The 21303-nt window shown below is 38.5% G+C and overlaps 1 protein-coding gene across 5 annotated transcripts in view; it reads left to right on the forward strand.

The window, feature by feature from the left end:
• The window catches only part of DYM (dymeclin), a 319690-nt gene that overhangs the window by 114196 nt on the left and 184191 nt on the right, over window positions 1-21303 (forward strand). For all 5 annotated transcript variants that reach the window (XM_084888932.1, XM_084888931.1, XM_084888929.1 and 2 more), the window contains 3 exons: window positions 1042-1094; window positions 13028-13121; window positions 14097-14227. In XM_084888932.1, coding sequence (XP_084745058.1) covers window positions 1042-1094; window positions 13028-13121; window positions 14097-14227 — 278 coding nt within the window. The remainder of the gene's footprint in view (window positions 1-1041; window positions 1095-13027; window positions 13122-14096; window positions 14228-21303) is intronic.

The raw sequence follows: 21303 nt of genomic DNA on the forward strand, positions 1-21303 counted from the left end.
GATATTTATCTTTTTTTTTTTTTTTTTTTTTTTTTAATATGAATATAGTTTGAGGTTCTTAAGGGAATAGCATATCCACTGAAGCAGCCAGTGGGCCTTATCTTTGTATGGCCATGTATAATGCAGACCAAAGGGTCCTAGCCCAGGCCCTGTTCGGGCTCATGCAGGAGGCAACCATTTGATATGTTTCTCTCACATCGATGTTCCTCTTTGTCTTTCTCTTTCTCTTCCCTTCTCCCCGAAAATCAGTGGAAAAATATCCTTATATGAGGATTAACAAACAAACAACAAAAATCCCATTTCCTGAAAATAATGTTATTTTTCTAAATAAGTGTATCCATGTACTCTCCTTACAAATGGGCAGGGGGGGGCGCCCTGCCTTTTGTTCTATATTGATGTGCCTTTGTCAAATTTTTCTAAGCCTCCAATCCCATCTTCCCTCCCTACCTCAATGCCTGAAAGGCATGGTGCCCTGAGCTCTTATCTTTTAGGAATTTCATATGAAGAATTGTAGTAAATTTCCTAATTATATTGAAAATAGATGTTTCATTTTATTGTGCTGATTTGATTGTTCCCTACTATCTATTGTATATATATAAAACCCTAAGTGACTGGTCAACTGTTTGACCGATTGCTGTGATGCGCACTGACCACTAGGAGGCAGATGCTCAATGCATGAGCTGCTCCGTGGTGGTCAGTGAGCTCCCACAGCGGGAGTGCCGCTTAGCTAGATGCCGGGCTCATGGCTGGTGAGCACAGCTGCGGCAGCGTGAGCTTCTCCCCCCTCCACAGCAGTGCTACTGGGTGGTGGCAGGTGCAGCAGGACTGGCATGAGTGGGCTTCTCCCTGGCCACCTGCCGCCTCATGCACTGCTGCATCCCCTGAGGGACTCCACCAGTGCACGAATCTGTGCACCGGGCCTCTAGTATATCATATTTTCCTTCTAAATTATTTTTCTCTTCTTTATTTTTATATATTTCTTTAGCATGTATATATTTAGTGTTATCATTATTAATTATCTTTCTTCTTCTATCTTTCCAGTACTGATTTGAAGCTCTTGGAGGAGGCAACTATTTCAGTTTGCAGATCTTTAGGTAAGGTGGGGAAATGAGCATGTGTATATGTATGTATGCATATGTGTGTGTGTGGGTACTTACTTGACATTTTCTATTATAAATTTTGATAGTGTAATATGAATTGAGTTAATGTTTTCTTGATGATGATGATGATAATAATAATAATAATAATAATAATAATAATAATTCTATTCATGGTGCTCATTGATGTTACTAGAATGTACCATTCAGTCATTAGCAATAAAACACATGCTTGGTTAATTTTCAGTAGTGGTAATAGACTCTGCTAAGCATGTTTTATTGCTAAGGACTAGGTGGTACTTTAAAGACATCACTCTATTTTTCTGCTTCTCTCATTTTCGTTGAGAGGAAAGCTGTCAATGTTATTGTTTTCCTTTTGAAAATAATAGATTTTTTTTCTTGGGATGTTCTAAAGTTTTTCTCCTTGTCCTTTGGTTTTTGGCATTTTAGAATGATGTGCTGAGAAGTGGCTTTCTTTTTTTGCTGTTTGCCGTTTGTAGAGCTTCTTAAATCTGTTGGTTGATATCTTTCATCAGTTTTGGAAAATTCTCAGCCATTATTGGTTTATACACTGTTTCTATCCTATTCTGTTTCTCCTTTCCTCTGGGACTTCTATTGTACTTCTTTTAACATTTTCAGTATGTCTCATATGTCTGTTAAGACTTCTTTTTTTTTCTTTTCTTTTTTTAGTATAGATTAATGTTTTTCCATCAATTTTGGAAAGTTTGTTGTTGCCATTATTTTTGTTGGGCTTTTTATGTTCAATTTTTTCCCTTCTCTGACCTTCAAGAGTATATTTTCTTTTAACCTGCCTTTTGTTTACTAATCTTGTCTTCTATTGTATGTCATATGCTGTTAAATCTATTGAGATTTTTTAAATAAAAAACTTAATTTTAGAGTAGCTTTAGATTTACAGAAAAGTTATAGAGCTATAGAGTTCCCATAGAACTCTCATCAGTTTTCTTTATTGTTAACATCTTACATTACTATGTTACATTTGTCACAATCAGAAAATCACCACTGATACAGTACTGTTAACTAAACTCAATACTTTATTCAGATTTCACTAGTTATTTCTTACTGTCCTTTTTCTTCTCCAGGATCAAATTCATGATACCACAGTGTATTTAGTTATATCTCCTTAGCCTTCTCTGGTCTGCAATGGTTTTTTGGATTTTTCATACTTTTGATGATTTTTAGAGTTTTAAGGAGTACTAATAGGGTACTTTTCTGAATTTCCCTCGATTTGAGTTTGTTTGATGTTTTTCTCATGGTTACACTGGGGTGATGGGTCTGTAGGAGGAAGACCACAGAGGTGAAGTGCTGTTCTCAACACATCATATTAGGACTAAGTGCTATCACTGATGATACTGACCTTGATTACTTGGTCAGGGTTGTGTTTGTCAAGTTACTTCGCTGTAAAGTTGCCCACCATCCTCCTTGTCTTCATTTTTGAAAGATTTTTCTGGATATAGAATTCTTGGTTGATATTTTATTATTATTTTTTAAATTTTTATTTTGTTGTCGAAACTGGTTTGGCTCAGTGGATAGAGCTTTGGCCTGCGGACTGAAAGGTCCCGGGTTCGATTCCGGTCAAGGTATCCTTGGTTGCGGGCATATCCCCCAGTAGGGGGTGTGCAAGAGGCAGCTGATGGATGTTTCTCTCTCATCGATGTTTCTAACTCTCTATCCCTCTCCCTTCCTCTCTGTAAAATATCAATAAAATATATTTAAAAAATTTTTTTATTTTGTTTAAAGTATTACAAATAGTACTACATATGTCTCCTTTCCCCCCCTTCTTGGTTGATATTTTAAAAATTCTTTTAGAAAATATATTTTATTGATTTTTCACAGAGAGGAAGGGAGAGGGATAGAGAGTCAGAAACATTGATCAGCTGCCTCCTGCACACCCCCTACAGGGGATATGCCCGCAACCAAGGTACATGCCCTTGACCAGGATCGAACCTGGGACCTTTCAGTCCGCAGGCTGACGCTCTATCCACTGAGCCAAACCGGTTTCGGCTAAAAATTCTTTTGATGGTATCATTCCATTGTCCTCTAGTCTCCTTTCTTTCAGATGGGAAGTCTGTTTAATTGTATTGTTGCTCCCCTATGAATGATGAGTGTTGTTTTTTTCTTGCTGCTTTTAAGATTTTCTCCTTACCTTAAAATTTTTAAATTTATTTTTTATTCTACTTGGAATATGTTGATATTCTTGGATACTTAGATTAATGTTTTTCCTTCAATTTTGGGACATTTGTGGCCATTATTTTTGTTGGGCTTTTAATGTTAATTTTTCTTACTTTTTTCCCTGCATGCCCACAGGTTTTCTGGATCAGAGACAGAGTTGTTATTAAGTACATCACTGTAAATAATACCCTTTTTTCCCGAAAATAAGACAGTGTCTTATATTAATTTTTGCTCTCAAAGATGCGCAAGGTCTTATTTTCAGGGGATGTCTTATTTTTCCATGAAGAAGAATACGGTACACATTTATTGTTAAATGAAAATAAAGGAAATTTATTACCTGTATACGGTACAGTAGTACAGTAGTTGTCAACACAAACCAGACAAACTGTGAATCCTACAGTATCAAGAATTTACTCATTTATTCAATGACAATCATGTCATCATCTTCTGGAATATCATCATAACAATCCAATTCCTGAATTTCCTGGTGAATTTCTTGTAACTCCATTTCTTTCAGAATCAGTGGACCAAATCTCTCATGTTTAGCCGGGGGGAGGGGGGAGGCTTATTTTCGGGGGATGCCTTATATTTCACTCAGAAGAAAACCTGTAAGTAGGTCTTATTTTTGGAGGATGTCTTATTTTTGGGGAAACGTGGTAAATGCATTGTTCCTTCTTTGTCCTAGTTCTTATCTGCTAGGAGATGCTTTGAGAGCCAGGCCAGTTGTTTTCTGTGAGTAGCGGGGGGCGGGAGTGTGACTTTCTTCCTATAAAGGGGAAGGCGTTCGCCGCCCCCCTCTTCTCCTCTTTACTCCACCCCGCGGTGTGTAAATAAAAGCTCTTCAGGAGCCAGGTGCACTCCCCCTGCCTCCCTGCCTTGGCTTTTTAGACCTAGAGGTGTTTTCAAGTTCTGGGACCTCATGTCTCTTTGAAATGTGGATGCTTAGGAAGATGATATTGTAGTCTCCCCTACGCCTTTGGAGTCGGCTTAGGTGCTTATCTTGTGATGTAACTGCTTGGCTTTCAGTGAGATAAGGAAGTTTTAAACACGGGGCTACAATTCTAATCCTGATGGTATGTGAAATGATCCTAGGAGAAGTAAAAGCAGACATTCTCTCACTTCATAGCATATATGTTTTGCAGACCCAGGAGACAAAGGGTTTTTTTTTTAGTTTTTTTTTTTTTTTTACAGGAACACTGAGAAATACAGGGAGGTTTTATTTTCCACAACTTTCTCAGATACTCTTTTCTCTCTGTCCATTCCTTCTGGGTCTCCTATTACTATTTCTGAGTTTACTGAGTTCTGGGGGATGGCTGTTAGCCATGAGATGTGGTTGTTCTCAGGCATGGCCCTGCAGGGATGTCCATGGAAAGCCCGAGGCAGTAACCAGGGCCCTCTGATGGGGAGTTCACTTGAAATCCTGCCGCCTCAGCACCTGGCAGCTGCTGCTGTGTTTATGTTGTTTCCCTCTCCGTTTGCTTGCTTCCAATGGTTCCTTGGATTCGTTTTCCGTTGGCAGTGCAGGAGTCAGTCAAGCATGACAGACAACTTCCTTGTACACAAACTTCTTCCCTGTCATCTCCCTCTAAACTCTGGAGAAATTCATCTGCTCCTTTGTGGCATCCAGTATTAACCTGAGAGGTAGTCAGAGACCGTCATTTCTTGTTTCTTTGTTCATAAGTCTGTTTTCCCTGTAACCATTCTGATTAAATGTTCCTCATTATACTTGGTGATTTTGCCTGTAATTTGATGAGGTCTTTTTATTGGTTTATTAAAAAGCATTTTTGTGAGCTTTTTCAATTCTGAAATTTTCTGTAGTTATGGCTTTGGTTTTACTTGTTTTATTTCTTCTCCAACTTGGTATCGTCACCTGTGAGGTTCAGGTCGGATTCTGTTCTTTGCCTTCTGCATCTTCTTTTTCTTCATCTTTGTCCTTTTCTTCTAATTCCTCTTTTTTATCTTGGGTTCAATGTTTATACATTATACTTCTTGTCTTTTAAGATTCTAATGAGCCGAAACCGGTTTGGCTCAGTGGAGAGAGCATCAGCCTGTGGACTGGAAAGTCCCAAGTTCGATTCTGGTGAAGGGCATGTACCTTGGTTGCAGGCACATCCCCAGTAGGGTGTGTGCAAGTGGCAGCTCTTCGATTATTCTCTCTCACCGATGTTTCTAACTCTCTATCCCTCTCTCTTCCTCTCTGTAAAAAATCAATAAAATATATTTTTTTAAAAAGATTCTAATGAATCTTTTAGTTGTTGCATTTTTAATCAGTCTAGTTTTTCTAATGTGTCAGTTCTCTCTTTTCATTATACTAATTTTTTCCGGGTGCTTTTTGTTCCTTTTAAAATAAATGGTTCATTTCCTATTTTCCACTAATGATGGTTGTGTACCAAAGCTCTTTTTGCCAATTGTGATTCAGCTCTTCTGCTGAGGTTTCAGCATATCCTGTTCCTTATTTTGTTGTTACTATTGTTTTCTTCTTACTCATTAAACCAGCAAATATTTCTTGAGCACCTATAATATGATAGCCTATATCCTTATAAGCTGGGTGAGTGACTGCAATAAAGACTGACCTCTGACCTCATGAATCTATCTTAACGGGGAAGCCAGACCATAATAAATACATATATTTTATATAATGATGACTCTTCAGAAAAATAAAGCAGGGAGAAGGCAGAGAGTGAGCACCCATGAAGGCACAGTGCTTGCTGCCGGAGGGTATGTCTATTAACCCTGCTCCTGTGTTGTTTCTAGAGGAGCTTGCTGAATCTGTCGTTTTACTTGGAAGGTAGGCTTGTGCTGTGTTCTGGCCTGACTTCTAGAACATGTTTTGTACATGTTTGCTTGGTTTAACTGAGACTTTCCATTGTCTCCACTCCTTGGTTTTGGAGGGTGAGCAAATCCTAAAATCTCCCAAATTCAACAGCTGGATCAACATTTTTTTCCTACCTCTACCCTCTAGCATAGTTGTTCTGGGTTTGGCTTGTTTCCTTCTTGTTGCCTGTTATATTCTGGGAGTTGTAGCTTTTGAATCTGTATAGAAAATTAACTTGGAGGAGTCACATAAATTTTCTGGTTGGGGTAGACAGTAAGAAGAAGACTTGTTCCTCAAAAGTACTTTCAGGCAGTTAGGCTTGCTAATGGTTACCAAATACATCTGTCTTTCAGGTTTTTATAATTTGTAGTTAGTGGAATTGTTTCCTGTTTTTTGGAAGAAGAACTGTATCATAATTCAGCATTTTTGTGAGCTTGTATCTTGTTCTCATGGGTATTTTATTTTTAATTTTTTTACATTCATCCAAACGCAGACAGAATAATATAACAAACTCCCATATACTCATCTTCCAGTTTCAATCATTTTCATGGCCAATCATGTTTCATTTGTACCTCAGTCATTTATTGAAGTATGACGTATGTACAGAAAAGTGCACAGACAACAAACATAGCCTCATGTAATTAATTTGACACAAATCTCAGACATCATATCATTCATCTATCTTCACATATTAATTTGATACAAACCTCAGACATTATATAATTTCATCCAGAAATATTTTATTATGTATCTCATAATAAGGATTTTTTAAAGACAATAAATACCGTTATTTTATTAAAAAACAATTTTTAACATCATAAAATATTCATTCAGTGTTCAAATTTTTAATTGTTTGAATCTGGAGCAATATAAGGTCCTCACATTATTATTGGTTGATATATTTTTACGATTCTTCTCATAGGTAGTTTCTTCCTGCATTTGTATCCTTTTTCTTTTCTCAATTTATTAAAGAAAGTGGTGGGGATGTAAAGTACACCAGAGGGAATATAGTCAATAATATGGTAATACTATGTGTGGAGTCAGGTACTAAATTTATTGATGGGATCATCTTGTAAGTTATATAAATGTCTAACCACTATACTCTACACCTGAAACTAATATAATATTGAATGTGAACTGTAATCCTATATAATAAAGGCCTAATATGCAAATAGACCAAACAGCAGAACAACTGGCCGAATGACTGGTTGCTATGACATGCACTTACCACCAGGTGGCAGACGCTCAATGCAGGAGCTGCCCCCTTGTGGTCAGTGTGTTCCCATAGGGGGAGTGCACTCAGCCATAGGCCAGTTGATGGCTGGCAAGTGCAGTGGCTGTGGCAGAGCCTCTCCCACCTCCATGGCAGCACTAAGAAGCAGCAAGCTGAGCAGAAAGGAGCAGTGAGCAGGTGGGCAGTAAGGAGCAAGGAGTCCTGGACTGCGAGAGGGATGTCTGCCTGCCAGCTTGGGCCCGCTCCCCAAGCCTGCAGGCAGAAATCCCCTGAGGGGTCCCAGACTGCAAGAGGGCAAGGGCTGGGATGAGGGACCCCCACCTCCAGTGCACAAATTTCATGCACTGGGCCTCTAGGTAAAAAAATAAAAAGTAATTTAAAAAAAGAAAATGGGTCATAAAGTTTCCCATAATGTAGATTTTGTTGATTGAATTGTTTCTGTCCTCTGTGTTTCCTCTATATTGGTTATTGGGTTTTGTGGCTCATGGGTATGTTAGTGAGATATTGGGAAAGGTTGTTTCAGGGCCTGAAGGAGGTTCAACCTCTCTCTTCAGGTGGAAATCCTCTTTATAAAACCCTTACATGAGTGTTACCCAGACCTTGGTTGCACTCCCGTAGACATGAAGAATTGCCTTCTTTATACAAAAGGCCAAATTAGTTAATAGATTTCTACAAGTTTAAGCTCAAAAGGCAAATGAGTTATTGTGATTAAGTACTATGATCCTAGTTGCACAATGAGGAAACTGATGAGGTGTGGGGAGGTTAAGTAAGTTGCCAGGTGTCACACAGCTAATCAGGGAAAGCTGGGGTTTGAACCTGGTCAGATCTGTAGTCTAGTTCCATTATGCTTTTCTGCCTTCCTGTCAGATGTCCCTGTTCCTACTCTGGCTCCTGAAGCTCATTCATCTTTAACATAGTATTTGATTTTTACCAACTAGGTTTGATCCTGTTCAAGTCCATTGAGGTATTTTGGAATATTATACCTGTTGTTGAAACATCACTGAGTATACTTACATTTATTAACTAATTGCCCATTTGCATCTTGCCCAGAAGAGTACTGTGGAAACTTAACTATCTTATAATGTCAGCTTTATTATGACAAAGAGCCCAGCCAGCATGGCTCAGTGGTTGAGCATCGACCTAAAAACCAGGAAGTCACGGTTTGATTCCTGGTCAGGGCACATGGAGGTCATGGTTTGATTCCTGGTCAGGGCACATGCCCGGGTTGTGGGCTCGGTCTTCAGTGTGGGGCATGCAGGAGGCAACCAATCATTGATTCTCTCTCATCATTGCTGTTTCTATTTCTCTTTCCCTTTCTCTCTGAAATCAATAAAATAAAATAAAAATACAGGGAATTCTGTTGATAAGTATTTTCTTATACCTGAAACAGTGCTGATACATATAAGGAGCTCAATAATACGTGCCAAATGGTTGAAAAAGGTACACAGAGTTTTCATTACATCTGTCTAGTAGTTTGATTGATCTTTCCAATAGACAGGCTTATTTTTTAATAGCTAGATATTTATAAATTAAAACAATTATAAAGTAATTCAGTAATAAAGGGGCTGTTGAATAAACAAGATTGTAAAGTTGGGGTTCTGAATTATATCAGCTTCAACTCTTTATATTAGTATTTTGCTTTGGTTTACAATAGCTAGATAATGTTAATTTACATAAAGACACACTTGCAAACAGTAACTGGGTTATTTTTTTTTTTAAAAGAAACAGTTTATCTTGAAACCTTATGATATTCTTTCATCAAACTAAGCCCAAAGATTGAAGGTAGGAAATTTGTGTTTCATAGAGAAACTATAACAATATCTAATATTAATATCTAATCATCCACTTATTCTTGATTATGAAAGCTGGGCCAGGCCTGCCCTAATTTACAGCACACAGAGCAGGGGCTCTCCAGCCAGCAGCAGGGAGCTGTTAGCGACGCAGAGTCTCAGATCACACTTCACATGGGCAGAGTCAGAATTTAAACTTTAAATGTGATTTAAATATACATTAACCTTTGAAAAGCACATCAACTTCATTAGGTGTAGGGTGGACCTGAGATTCTGCACTTCCAACAGCTCTCAGACAATACTGTTGCCACTAGTTCATGAGTGACACGTGTAACAGCAAGCTACTAGAATTTCTGTCATAATGAGAAAGTTATACAGTTACATGCATTGACTCTCAGGCCGTGGCAGGAACACATATCTGGGAGATAGACCAAGTTAACTTGCCAATTATGGGCACAGAGCAGATACGCTGTAATGGTGTGCTTATATCCATGTACATTTTTAAAGTATGTATGTGCAGACCTGGATAAAAAATTCTGGAGAACGACATATTTTTATATCTTTGACACGGAAGTTTAGATATTATGCATAGAAATGGCAGCAAAAGCATAATTCTCAGATCTGCATAAAATGAATTCTTCTGGCAGCACAAGCCAATGTGTGTATTTGCATTTCTTGTTTTCAAAATAGTTAAAAATGTATTTCAAAAGTGAAAAAATACCCCAGAACTCTAGAATCTCACAGTTTGAAAACCATTGATAAAGTGAAAAGACTGGGCATTTGTCACTAACATGTTGTTGACTTTGGGCCCAACATATAGCCTTTCTGAATTTCTTTTTCTTCCATCAGTAAAAGTAAAGGTTCTGACTAAAAATAGTCTCTCCCTTAGGATTAATTCTTAAAAAAAAAAAATATTTTCATTGATTTCAGAAAGGAAGGGAGAGGGAGAGAGAGATAGAAACATCGATGATGAGAAAGAATCATTGATTGGCTGCCTCCTGCATGCCCCACACTGGAGATCGAGCCCACAACTCAGGCATGTGCCCTGACTGAGAATTGAACCACGGCTTCCTGGTCGACGCTCAACCACTAAGCCACGAAGGCTGGGCTAAGTTGAATTTTTCTGTGCTTCCATGCTCTATTAGTCAGGTTTTCCAGGGAAACAGAATCCGTAGAATGAAGATATATATATATATATATATATATATATATATATATATATATATATGTATATGTATATGTATATGTATATGTATATGTATATGTATATGTATATGTATATGTATGTATATGTATATGTATATGTATATGTATATGTATATGTATATATATATATAGTGTCCCTTAAAAATGTACGTACACACTTTGAATAATTATAAAGGCAGTGTTTATTAAAATACATTTCATTTTCAAAATTGAGCTGTCCGCTGAAATATGTATACACTAGAGCACATGTGTCAAACACAAGGCCCGCGGGCCAAATCCAGCCCACCAGGCCTTGCAATGTGGCCCGCACCGCGCTGTCATCACTGCACTCCACTGTCAGTTTATGACATTGTCAGTTTATGACTGTTCAGTAAACCATTCGGCCCGCGATTTAGGCTGGATTTTAGATTTTGGCCCCTTCTCTGATTGAGTTCGACACCCCTACACTAGAGGCCCGGTGCACGGCACTTGTGCTCCAGCAGGGAGGGCCCCTCAGCCCAGCCTATGCCCTTTAGCAGTTCAGGAGCGCTTGGGGGATGTCTGACTGACGGCTTAGGCCTAAACTGTAGTCAGATATCCTTAGCACTGCTGTGGAGGCAGGAAGGCTCCCACCACCACTGCTGTGATCACCAGCCGTCAGCCTGGCTTGTGGCTGAGTGGCCCTCCCCCAGTGGGAGCACACTGACCACCTGGGAGCAGCTCCTGTGTTGGATGTCTGCCCCCTGGTGGTCATTGCATGTCATAGCGACAGGTGATTCTACCATTTCGTTGATTGGTATATTACCCTTTTATTATATAGGATTTTTTTTTTTTTGAGACACCTGGCATATATAAAATGAGATTTATTATCAGAAATTGGCTCACATGACTACGAAGGCTGAACAATCCTGTGATCTGGTGTACATGCTCGAGGACCCAGGAAAGTTAACGGTATAAATTCCAGTCCACGTCCAAAGGCCTGAGAACTAGGAGAGCCAATGGTGCGAATCCCATCTAAGGGCGGAAGAAGACTGATGTTTCAGCTCAACAGTCAGGCTGATAGAATTCAGTCTTCCTCTGACTTTACTCTGTGGGCCCTCCATGGTGATGGCAAGCTGCTTTACTCAGTCTACGGATTCAATGAAGAGACCCTCTCCCCAACACACAGGGAATAATGTTAACTGGATACCTGGATACCTGGGTTGACACACAAAATTAATCATAGCCTATGTCTTGCTCTGCAGCCTGATAGAACTTTAGAGTTTCATCAGGTCCAATTCCTTGATTACACGGGCTGGTTTGGCATAGTGCAGGGCCAAGGATTTGAGCCAGTAGATAACGACGTGTCCTTGAACAAGCAAGAATGTACAGGGGAGGCTCTGTAAAATTGAGGTCATATTCGTGCTTACGCCATGAGGTCATATTCGTGCTTACGCCATTAAGTGTATTGTTCAGTATATATTAGCTGTTGCTTCTTTTCCAGATGAGAAAACTGAGGTGGAGAAGTAAATAATTTGCCTGAGTTTCAATATTCCCTTATTATAGACTTGGATCTAGAAGCCAGATCTTCACATTTCTAATACAGTCTTCTCAACTCTAAGCTGGCTTTGTTGAAATATCTTTTAAACTTGAAAAAAAATTTTAAACAAATTCTTTAAAATTTTGCCTAGTCAGATAGTGCCTCACTGGCCACATTATGTGTCTTTCTTTATGTGTCTTCATTTTCATTAGAATAATTTGTGATTATCTGAATAGTTTTATCTTTATGGTTTATTATCTATACCACGTGTCAAACACAAGGCCCGTGGGCCAAATCCAGCCCTCCAGGCCTTGCAATGTGGCCCGCACCGTGCTGTCATCACTGCACTCCGCTGTCAGTTTATGACATTGTCAGTTTATGACTGTTCAGTAAACCATTCGGCCCGCGATTTAGGCTGGATTTTAGATTTTGGCCCCTTCTCTGATTGAGTTCGACACCCCTAATCTATACTAATAATAGAGGAATATGCAAATTGTCCAGGACACCATCACAGTAATGACTGAACAGCAGGTTGTGTGGGGCGACCAGGCTGGTGGGGGAGGGGGGATAGTTGGGGGCGGGCCAGCAGAAGGGGGCAGTAATGAGCGACCAGACTGCGGGGGGGTGGGGGGGACAATTAGGGGTGATCAGGCTGGCAGGCAGAGGTGGTTAGGGGTGATCAGGCAGGCAGGCAGATGAGCAGTGGTCCCGGATTGTGAGAGGGATGTCTGACTGCCAGTTTCAGATATCCCTCAAGGGGTCCCCAATTGGAGAGGGGGAAGGCTGGTCAGAGGGAACCCCCCATGCACACATTTCAGGCACTGGGCCTCTAGTATTCTATTACTGGGGATATGAATGATCAATTTTTGAGCTTTTTAAGCATCTGTTTTTCTAAAGAGAATGATGTGTGTATGTAAATTGTGTTTGTATATTAACTGTTACATGTTATCTTTACAGTTTTGGATTCTCAGATAAGATGGCTATTTTCTCCTGATGTTTCTAGCTCTTCCATTTTGTACATAGTTTTTTTGTTCAGAAATAATTCCAGCCAAGTAGCAATTTCTCTTATTGCTTATTGAGAATAGGCTGATCCATGAGCAACTTCAGTTTGATATTTGATTTTATAAGTGTTATGATACACTCACTTTGCTTTTGGTTTTTAATTTTAACTTTTTAAAATCTTTCTTTCTCTTGCAGTTGAAAACAATCCTCGAACAGGAAACCTTGGTGCATTGATTAAGGTCTTCCTTTCTAGAACCAAAGAACTGAAACTTTCAGCAGAATGTCGGAAGTAAGCTGCCTGGTTAATCATGTTCTTTTCATATTTAACAAGGAGTATTTTCAACTATTAGAAATTGATTATGATCTTTTAAAAGCTATTCAAGGAATTATATTTATTATTAAGGGGAAAAAGTACAAGAGAGGTTTTAATTTGCTGTCCAAGTCACTGGGGGGAGATGATGAATTCTGGAATCTGCTTTCAGCATTTTAGATAATTTCTAGAAATATATTATGTAAGTAGATTAATAGTGATGTAATTATTACTAAAAAGGTCATTATTCCTCATTATTACTGCTATACATATGACTTAATTTGAGTATTATTTCACTCCACATCTGTTCCCTTAGTTTCTTGCATTAGATGAAAGAAGATTCAGGTTAGGTATTTATAGTTCTATATTAGATGCAGTGGAAAGCTAACCTTTAATGTGCTCAAGCATTTTTTAATACCATTTTTTTTTCTGGTTAGTTCTTAAGAGATTATTCATTGTCCAGCTCCCAAGCAAATTATATTGAATACAACAAAAGTTTTTCTTGTGAGTTCACGGTTATTAATATAAAAAGCAAATATTGTACTGTGCTTCTGGTGATACTCCATTTAAAAATTTTGTTGTGTATTTGCATATATTCTCTTTATGGTACTATGTATTTTTAATTATTTTAGCTTTCTTTTCTTTGAATTGCCTGTGTGTGGGACAGCTATAAAGTTAAGAACAAAGAGCAATCATGCCTAAAGGATAATATTTTTATTATGTTGACTTGCTATATAAAATACATAGAATGAAATATGAAGTAAACTGTAATAGATTTCACTGGTTCAGTGTCATAAATCATGAGCCATTAAAAGATATGGACATTATTCTAATATTACAAATACAACAGGCAAAACGATTGATCAATCATGAAGAAATCATTGACTAAAAGTAAACTGATCGTGCTCATGATTAAATATTGATTCTTATGTGACCTTGATTTTTCTTTTTTAGTCACATCTTCATTTGGCAGACAAACAATGCTTTGTTTATTATTTGCTATTTGTTGAAAGTGTTTATCTGTGAGATGTCAGAAGAGGAATTACAACTTCATTTTACTTATGAAGAAAAATCTGGCAGTTACAGTAAGTATTGCCTTTGAAGATGTTCTGGGAATCACATGTGTAACATATAAGCACAAAAGTTGAGGAATAAAATTAAAATTTTGAAAATTCTATTGTTCCTCTCATAATTTTAAAAAAATATATATTTTATTGATTTTGTACAGAGAGGAAGGGAGAGAGATACAGAGTTAGAAACATCGATGAGAGAGAATCATCGATCAGCTGCCTCTTGCACACCCTCTACTGGGGATATGCCCGCAACCAAGGTACATGCCCTTGACCGGAATCGAACCCGGGACCCTTCAGTCCACAAACTGACGCTCTATCCATTGAGCCAAACCGGTTTCGGCCCTCTCATAATTTTCATTTTTAAATAACCTGACACTGTCACTCTTTCCCCCCCTCTCCCCCATATTAATTTAAAAGAACCAAGACTCTCATTATTTTTATCCTTTTTTTTTTTTTTTTTTTAAAGAATAAGGCAGCCAGTAAAATGGAAACTTTTATTTTTATTTCATGCATATGAAACATAAAAATAAAAATCATAGGTATTTCTTTCAGAAAACAGATGTCAGTTTAAGTACCATTACTAGGGCAATGCATTATTAAGTGAGACAACCAATCAGATGATTTTTGTAAGTATTAAAGGTTAACTTTCATAGATATAACAATAGTCTCTGAGTCTGGATGTCTTTGGGATTATTTGATCAGAAGTAACATTTTCAAGGATAGCTTTATGATTCTGATGTATGTTATTTTTTTCTGAAAATACAGGAAAAGGTTATTGTTTTCTCTTGATATTGCTGACAGTTTTCTTTTTTTTGCTTCTAGTTTTTAAGATCAGTTGCTCGCATTTCATTCCTTAGTATTAAAAGTAACAACCTGGAAAGTAAAAGGGAAGAATGGGATTGTTAACAAATGAAATTTGGGGAACGCAGTGTTTTGCATCTAACCTTCATGCTATCTCTTCTCTTTCTAAGGCCAACGGCAGTGATGGTCTTGCATTTCTTGGCTTTATTTTTCAAAGCACATCGTTGCTTGCATTAGGTGTTCTTGCTTATTACTTAGAGCTTTTACATTGATTTGAGTTTTAAGACACGAATATGTTTAATTTCCTGGTTTGATAATCAGCCTTCCAAGTTTGTTAACTGTATATTACTAGAGGCCTGGTGCATGAGTTCCTGCATGGGTGGGGTCCCTTGGGGTAGCCTGTGGAGGTTGAGCCCCAGCTTGCGCCCCCAACCTCTCACAGCCCCGTAGCCCTGCCTGGCATCCTGCCTTGGCCTAGCACTGCCCACTCACCTGATCCATCATCCTTCCACTGTCCCGTTCTTGTCGGGGCCCATTGGGGCCAGCAATGCCTCCACTGCTGCCAGTGCCATGTCACCAACGCCCACCGTGTTCCATGCCACCCCCTGGTGGTCAACACAGGTCGTAGTGAGTGGTCAAACTCCTGGTCTCCTGGTTGAACTACTGCTTGAGGGGACAATTTGCATATTATGCTTTTATTATATAGGATAATTTGCATATTAGGCTTTTACAATATTATCTAATTTTTATTAACAAATTAGAGCTTTTAATCGAATTGTGTCTTGCTAGTTTTGTCAGTTTTGTTAATGCTAGGCTTTGTCTTTGTGAGACCAACAGTGCCAAAACATAGTTCGCTTAGGGAGTTGTAAATCTTTGCAGGAAGTGTTAGCAGTAAGAATGGAGTGAATGTTTATCCCCAGAGAGCCTAAGAGGATAGCCCAACCAGCACTGTAACCTTAACACTTTGTTTGTATTATGTCATAAAATTGTGTAAATTTTAATACTTTTATTTAACCACATTATCAGTTATCCTATATAATAAAAGCCTAATTTGTGAATTGACCAAACAGTGGAACGACCAGTTGCTATGATGCACACTGACCACCAATGGGGAGATGTTCAATGCAGAAGCTGTCCCCAGCTCTCAGGCCCTAACCCAAGGCGGCAGAGGGCAGGGCCAGCAAGCTCGTGGCACCAGGCCAGCCAAGACAGGTCCCAGAGGGCCCCTCTCCCCCATCACCCTGCCAGTTGCCCCACAGATCAGCCTTGATCACTGACCAGGCCTAGAGACCCTACCTGTGCATGAATTTTGTACACTGGGCCTCTAGTCTATATCTATAAAAGCCTAAGTGACAGTTACAACCAGTTGACTGAACAACTGTTGGACTGGTTGCTATGATGCGCACTGACCACCAGGGGGCAGATGCTCAATGCAGGATCTGCCTCCTGGTGGTCAGTGTGCTTCCACAGCTAACCTTCCCCAGCTGGCTAACCTCCTGCAGTCCCTTTCCCTGGCTGGCCAGCTCTAATCAGGGCTGGGCGAGACGGCCTCGATTGGCTCCAATCATCAGCCAGGCCAAGGGATCCCACCCATGCACAAATTCGTGCACCGGGCCTCTAGTTTACATATAAAAGTATTTTTCATTATGGAACATTAAGTAAATTGATGCACTTGAGAGATACATTGTGTTTGTTTTGGGGCCAAATGTCTTCCTGAGGTACCCTGTCTGTACCTTCACTCCCTGCTCATCTTCAAGTTGGAGAAGCATGTGTGTACCTTAGGCCACATTCTGGGTGGCCTAAGGTAGAATCAGTGTGAAAATGACACTTTTCCAGCCAGGGCCACATTGTCAAGATGGTTGTGTCATTGAAAGGGCCGTCTGTGAGGTCTGATAATTGGTGATTCTGTCTGTGCTGACAGACTGTTCTCTTTTATACAGTTAGCAATTCAGACTTTTATACATGCTCTTTTCATTTTGTTCTTTTTATTTACAGTTGAGTTTCCTTAACTGGTGGACCAATAGGAAACTCAACTGTAAATATCTTTTTAAGGTTGAAGACTAGCTGTTTTTGACATGTGTAATTATTTTCATCTTAGCCTACATGTTGTTAGTTTGAGACTTCTTATCACATAGTAAAGTCTTCTTTATATTTTTTGCCAATGTCTTTTTACAGTTTATGAAAGTATAATGCACAGATATTGTTGAAATGGAAAAAATTGGAACCTTACTATGCAGTAGCTGAAAACATTCTTTTATCAGCGAATATCTGAATTAGGTGTGTGAGAAGGACTGTTTAGGGATAGATAATATACAGTAGTACAGGTAGTTTGAAGGGTGAAATGACAGAAGTAGAGAACCATCTGCAAACAGTTGAGCAAAGTTAAGAATAAACAACTATTCTCAGTTGAAAGACTGAAGATAGAAGCAAAAAAAGGGGGGTGGGTGGGAGGAGATAAGGTGAGAGGATGGTCCGAAGAGGTGGCCACTGGGATCAGCAGCTCAGGGAGAGCACAGGTTTGCATTGAGGGAGCATACTGAGGGGAAGACAGGCAGGTCATTTGCTGAGAGCTGGGAGAGCAGGGCATGTGGGCCTGCGGAGCTTAGTAACCTGTTAGCACAGCTTTGTGGAGAGAAGAGAGGCTAGGGACTTGTCAAGTCTGAGGAAAAGGCTTGCTTAACTACATTTCCTTGGCGTAAAAGAGTTCCATATAAATTTATTTCAAGAAATTATTTTGTGGGGCTTGCTCTCAAGCGTAGTGAATTCAACATACCTATTTATTTTTGCTTTCTCCTGAAACCCCAATAAAGTCAGTAAGGGACTTATAAAAAGTCATGTACTCATTCCTCAGTTTAAGAGGAGGAAAGGGGGGTACAATGTTAACAACATTTTGCAAGTTGGAAAATTGAGTAATGGTGAACCCAACTAACTGATCAGAGAAAACTGACAGCTAAATGCCTTTGGGGTTGGAGAATTCTAGAAAAAAGCTAGTTCTTGCCTCAGAACCCTGGAAAAGCTTAGGAGTTGGAAGTACCAAGTGTGTTCAAAGCAGACAATGTTATTTTTTGAAAAGAGGAAGTCCATTTGCTTTTCGTTAAGTTATGATGAATATTTACAGGCATATTTGAATTTGCTAATTAGAAGTTTAAATATGATTTTTAATATAGAATAGTAATTCCAATATTAGCTTCACAATGGTTTTCTGAATATATTTATAGTAAATATAATCTAGCCATGTGTCTTCCATTTTTGCTCTAAATTTTTCAGGAACACTATTCACCTGTTACTGGAATATAGCTCTGTTATTTCTTGAGTTTTTTAGTGCTTGTATTTGGCCCAGTGTGGTATTGGGCAGCATTGAGAAATAACAGCTTAACTTTACTAATGTAAAGAAAACAACAAAGATTAACTCTCTATCTGTAACTATATATTTTAATAATTACATGTAACCTGATTTAAATGACCCATGTGTTCCTTTTTTTCTGGCCACTTCTTGGTTTTCCACCAGCACTGTTTTTTCTCTTCTCCAGTGAGTGATTTTTAAAAATCGTTTTGCCCCCTCTCCCCTCCCACTCTGATGGAAGACATTGGATTATGACATTATTCTACTGTGCTCTGGTCCACTCCCTAAGGCCAAAATGAGAGCGTGGTATCTTAGCGTTTGGTAGCGGAGGGTGCCGAACAGGAAGAATAGGAAGTGAAGCGTAGTTTCAGGTATGGATTATTGGAGCTGTTGGGACCACAGATACCATCTTGTCTTTCTTGCTTCTTCCTCTGGTGATGCTCATAGAGATCAGAGATGTAGGGTTAGGGCTTCAGAGTGAGAGAACCCCAGAGATAGGGGTGAGACTTCAGTTCTGCATAATAGTGATAATAATAGTTTATATTTACCTATTGTTTGAAATTACTTTGGATATTTAAGTCAAGGACTTCCAGTATGCGTTGGTAAATGTATAATGTATCACCTGGATGTGTAAAACTAATATGTTGTATTTCAGATTTCTTCCCTAGTGTGGTTCATAGTACTCACTTACCATGGGGTTTATATTTAGGGTCTTCAGTGAAACATGGGATGGTTGACTGGATTCCTCCCCCCCACCAACTTGGTTTAATAGCAGGTCTTTAAAAATAATGGAAACATGGAACAAACTGATGAATCTCAGAGGGAAAGGGGATGGGAAGAGATTAATCAAAGAATGTATATGCATATATTCATTGCCCTTGGACACGGACAATAGGGTGGTGCAGGATAGAGGCAAGGCAGGCACTGGTGGAACAGGACAATTAGGCGGGGACAGGGAGACATCTGTAATACTCTCAACAATAAAGATAAAAAATAGAAAAATAGAAAAAAATAATTTATTAGGTGTTTTTTTTCCTTCTCCTTTTTTGGGAGTCTGGATTTGGGTTCAAATCTGGGCTCTGCCCCTTACTTTAAGTAAACTAATATCTCTGGGCCTTGCTTCTTCATTTGTAAAAGGATGATAATCATACCTACACCTTTATAGTTATTATCAGGATTAATGTGGGATAAAGAGAATGAAATAACACAGTGCCTCTTCAAGGGTAGAGTTCTCAAATAATAGCTATTTTATTAATTAGTAAATTAATTTTATTTTATTTTAATATTTTATCCAGAAGCTAAGATTTAAACTACTAAAACACTTGACTGCAGCTTAGAGGCAATTTAAAACTCTTAAAGAAATAAAACTAGGTTGTAAACTTCACAGTACAATAAACATACTGAATCTCTGCAGTCTTTTGCTCAAAGAACCTCAGTTTACTGGGTCATTCAAACTTCAAGGACTTTTAAGATCATCTTTCTCGAAATGCATGAGTGAGTTACTATAATTTCTGGCAGGTGCCTTTATGTTTACTTATTTTTATTGGAACTAAAAAGATATTTATCCTCATATGAAAGCTGAATGATAGAAATACTGCTTGGAAAATAATGCAGTATGAGTGACTTTTGCTTGATGTCACACCTGGTAAGCAGTCAAATCTCATCACTCTTCACTTGATATGCAATTATTTGCTTCTAGATTAGCTCAAAAACAAGCATATAGTATTCTGCAGGACTTTCTTCTTAAAGTAAATGGAAGTTGTCAGATTTCAGCTGGAAATTCTTTATTCGTGTCTTTTGTTAGAGCTTTGGCCTTGATATGTTACATTTTACGTGTATGAAATATTTTATTATTATTATGATAAATTGATAACAAAGCTGTGAATATATTCCTTAATTGACCCAGCTGTAAACTTGACCAAGGCTATTATTTGGATGGCACATAGAACTGGATACAGTGTTCTTGTCACCATGTTAAGATTTAAAAATCTGGGTTTACACCCCTGGAAGGAAAATAGAACAATCAGGCACCATCTGTGGGTCCTGAGTGCTTGTTTCTGTAATTAAAACACTGCTGGCTGCTTGGTTAAATAAAGGTATGTTATTAAACTGTCCAATTCATTTGGTCTGAAATGTTCTGTAAGGAATCAGTGAAGATTTTAGATGTTCTTCTTGGGTCTGGGTCAATACATTCTGCAGGATGAGTCAGGGAATGATGGTTTAACAAACATATATTGAATATGTATTATATGACAGCAAATGAGCTTGTTGGAATAGGTTGTTAATTCACGTGGGTTATGTTGGACAGCTTTGACAACGAGGAGGATTTTAGTTAGATCCACTTATTGTGTAACCTCAGAGACAAATGTTACTTATTTCCTTGTTTTACTTCCTTCACTCATTGAGCTAATAAGCCTACCTCTTTTAGAGTGAGATTTAATGTGGTTATTGAACTTGATTCTTGCTGTGTATTCTTCTTAGCCTTGATTGGGGTGTTCATTGTGACTTAATGTTCTCTTCAAGCTTGGCACTCACCTCTCAGAGGGTTACTGAGCCAGTTCTATTTATGGCAAGGCAGGAAGGGGTTTCTTCATAATTCCTGACTACTAAGGTGATTGTGGTCTAGAAAAAAAGAATTGCTAAATTTTTTCGAGACTCCAAGTGCTTTGATGCCTTTGGAAATAACCATTAGATTTATACTTAGACAGCTGGGTTCAGTTGAGCAAACATGTATTGAGTATACATCACATGCCAAGCTCTTAGTCATTATCCTTGAGAAATGGAGTCCAATAGAAGCCTGCTTACATGTAGAGAAGAATTATGATACAATGTAACCAAATTATGCAGTGAAAGACATATCAACAAGGCATAGATGCAGCCTAGATTATTATTTTTGTTCAAGGGGAGGAAAAAGAGTTGTGTTTTATGGAGGAAATGAAGATTT

The sequence above is a fragment of the Pipistrellus hanaki genome, assembly GCF_964339955.1.
Source record: "Pipistrellus hanaki genome assembly, chromosome: 6".
NCBI classification, from domain to species: Eukaryota; Metazoa; Chordata; class Mammalia; order Chiroptera; family Vespertilionidae; genus Pipistrellus; species Pipistrellus hanaki.